The 931-nt window shown below is 45.0% G+C and overlaps 1 protein-coding gene across 1 annotated transcript; it reads left to right on the forward strand.

Annotated features, from left to right (window-relative positions):
* LOC148228471 (small ribosomal subunit protein uS11) lies at positions 1-931 on the forward strand. Its single transcript, XM_088199605.1, has 3 exons — positions 1-44; positions 341-577; positions 648-931. The coding sequence occupies exons 2-3, from the start codon at positions 341-343 to the stop codon at positions 864-866; spliced, it is 456 nt and encodes a 151-aa protein (XP_088055731.1). The 5' UTR covers positions 1-44; the 3' UTR covers positions 867-931.

The following is a 931-nucleotide window of genomic DNA, read 5'->3' on the forward strand; positions in this document are numbered from 1 at the left end:
TCTTTTCCGAGCGGTACGGGCCAGCGACCACCGCCTCATCAGCCGTAAGTTGATTCTCCGACCCCCATAGGGCTCCGCCTCAACACATCCATGACACAGTTATCATTCTTTTACAAAATTCAGCCATTTCGGTCATCGGATGGCTCTGATGTCGGTGGATTCCGTCCCCTGACAGCGGCTTACTTTAGTGAACATAACCTCAATAGTGCACGGTGTAAATCGAACACATCAAACAATAGGGCGCCAAAATTGTTAATATATTGGCTTCACATCACAAACAACGAATTGAATGACAATGAACAAGTATGAAATCGATTGATCAATGTAATCTTGTTTTCAGATGGGACCTCGCAAAAACAAAGTAGCGAAAGAGGAGGCCCAAGTATCTCTGGGACCTCAAGTGAGAGAGGGACAGATTGTGTTTGCAGTTGCTCACATATTCGCATCGTTCAACGACACATTTGTTCATGTGACAGATCTGTCAGGGCGCGAAACGATCGCCCGCGTCACCGGAGGCATGAAAGTTAAGGCCGATCGTGACGAAGCTTCTCCTTACGCTGCTATGTTGGCAGCTCAGGTATGTCTTAATATATTAATCGATATATGCTGTTAAATGTGATTATATATTGTTGGTGTGTTATATTCAGGATGTTGCTGAAAAGTGTAAACTGCTCGGTATAACAGCGTTGCACATCAAATTACGGGCGACCGGTGGTAACAAAACCAAAACACCAGGACCCGGCGCGCAGTCCGCCTTGAGAGCTCTCGCTCGTTCTTCAATTAAGATTGGACGTATTGAAGATGTCACGCCAATTCCATCAGACACGACCCGCAGGAAGGGTGGTCGTCGTGGTCGCAGGCTATAAAATGTTATTTTATATGTACCGAGTTTCCATCTTACTATTTTCCTTAATATAAACTTGGAAATATA

This window comes from Plectrocnemia conspersa, unplaced genomic scaffold, assembly GCF_051122295.1.
Source record: "Plectrocnemia conspersa isolate PC_06_02 unplaced genomic scaffold, ASM5112229v1 ptg000012l, whole genome shotgun sequence".
NCBI classification, from domain to species: domain Eukaryota; kingdom Metazoa; phylum Arthropoda; class Insecta; order Trichoptera; family Polycentropodidae; genus Plectrocnemia; species Plectrocnemia conspersa.

Coding starts and splice junctions, on each gene's coding strand:
- LOC148228471 (XM_088199605.1), top strand. CDS start 341: ATGGGACCTCGCAAAAACAAAGTAGCGAAAGAGGAGGCCCAAGTATCT. Junction 578..647: donor CTGCTATGTTGGCAGCTCAG/GTATGTCTTAAT, acceptor TGTTATATTCAG/GATGTTGCTGAAAAGTGTAA.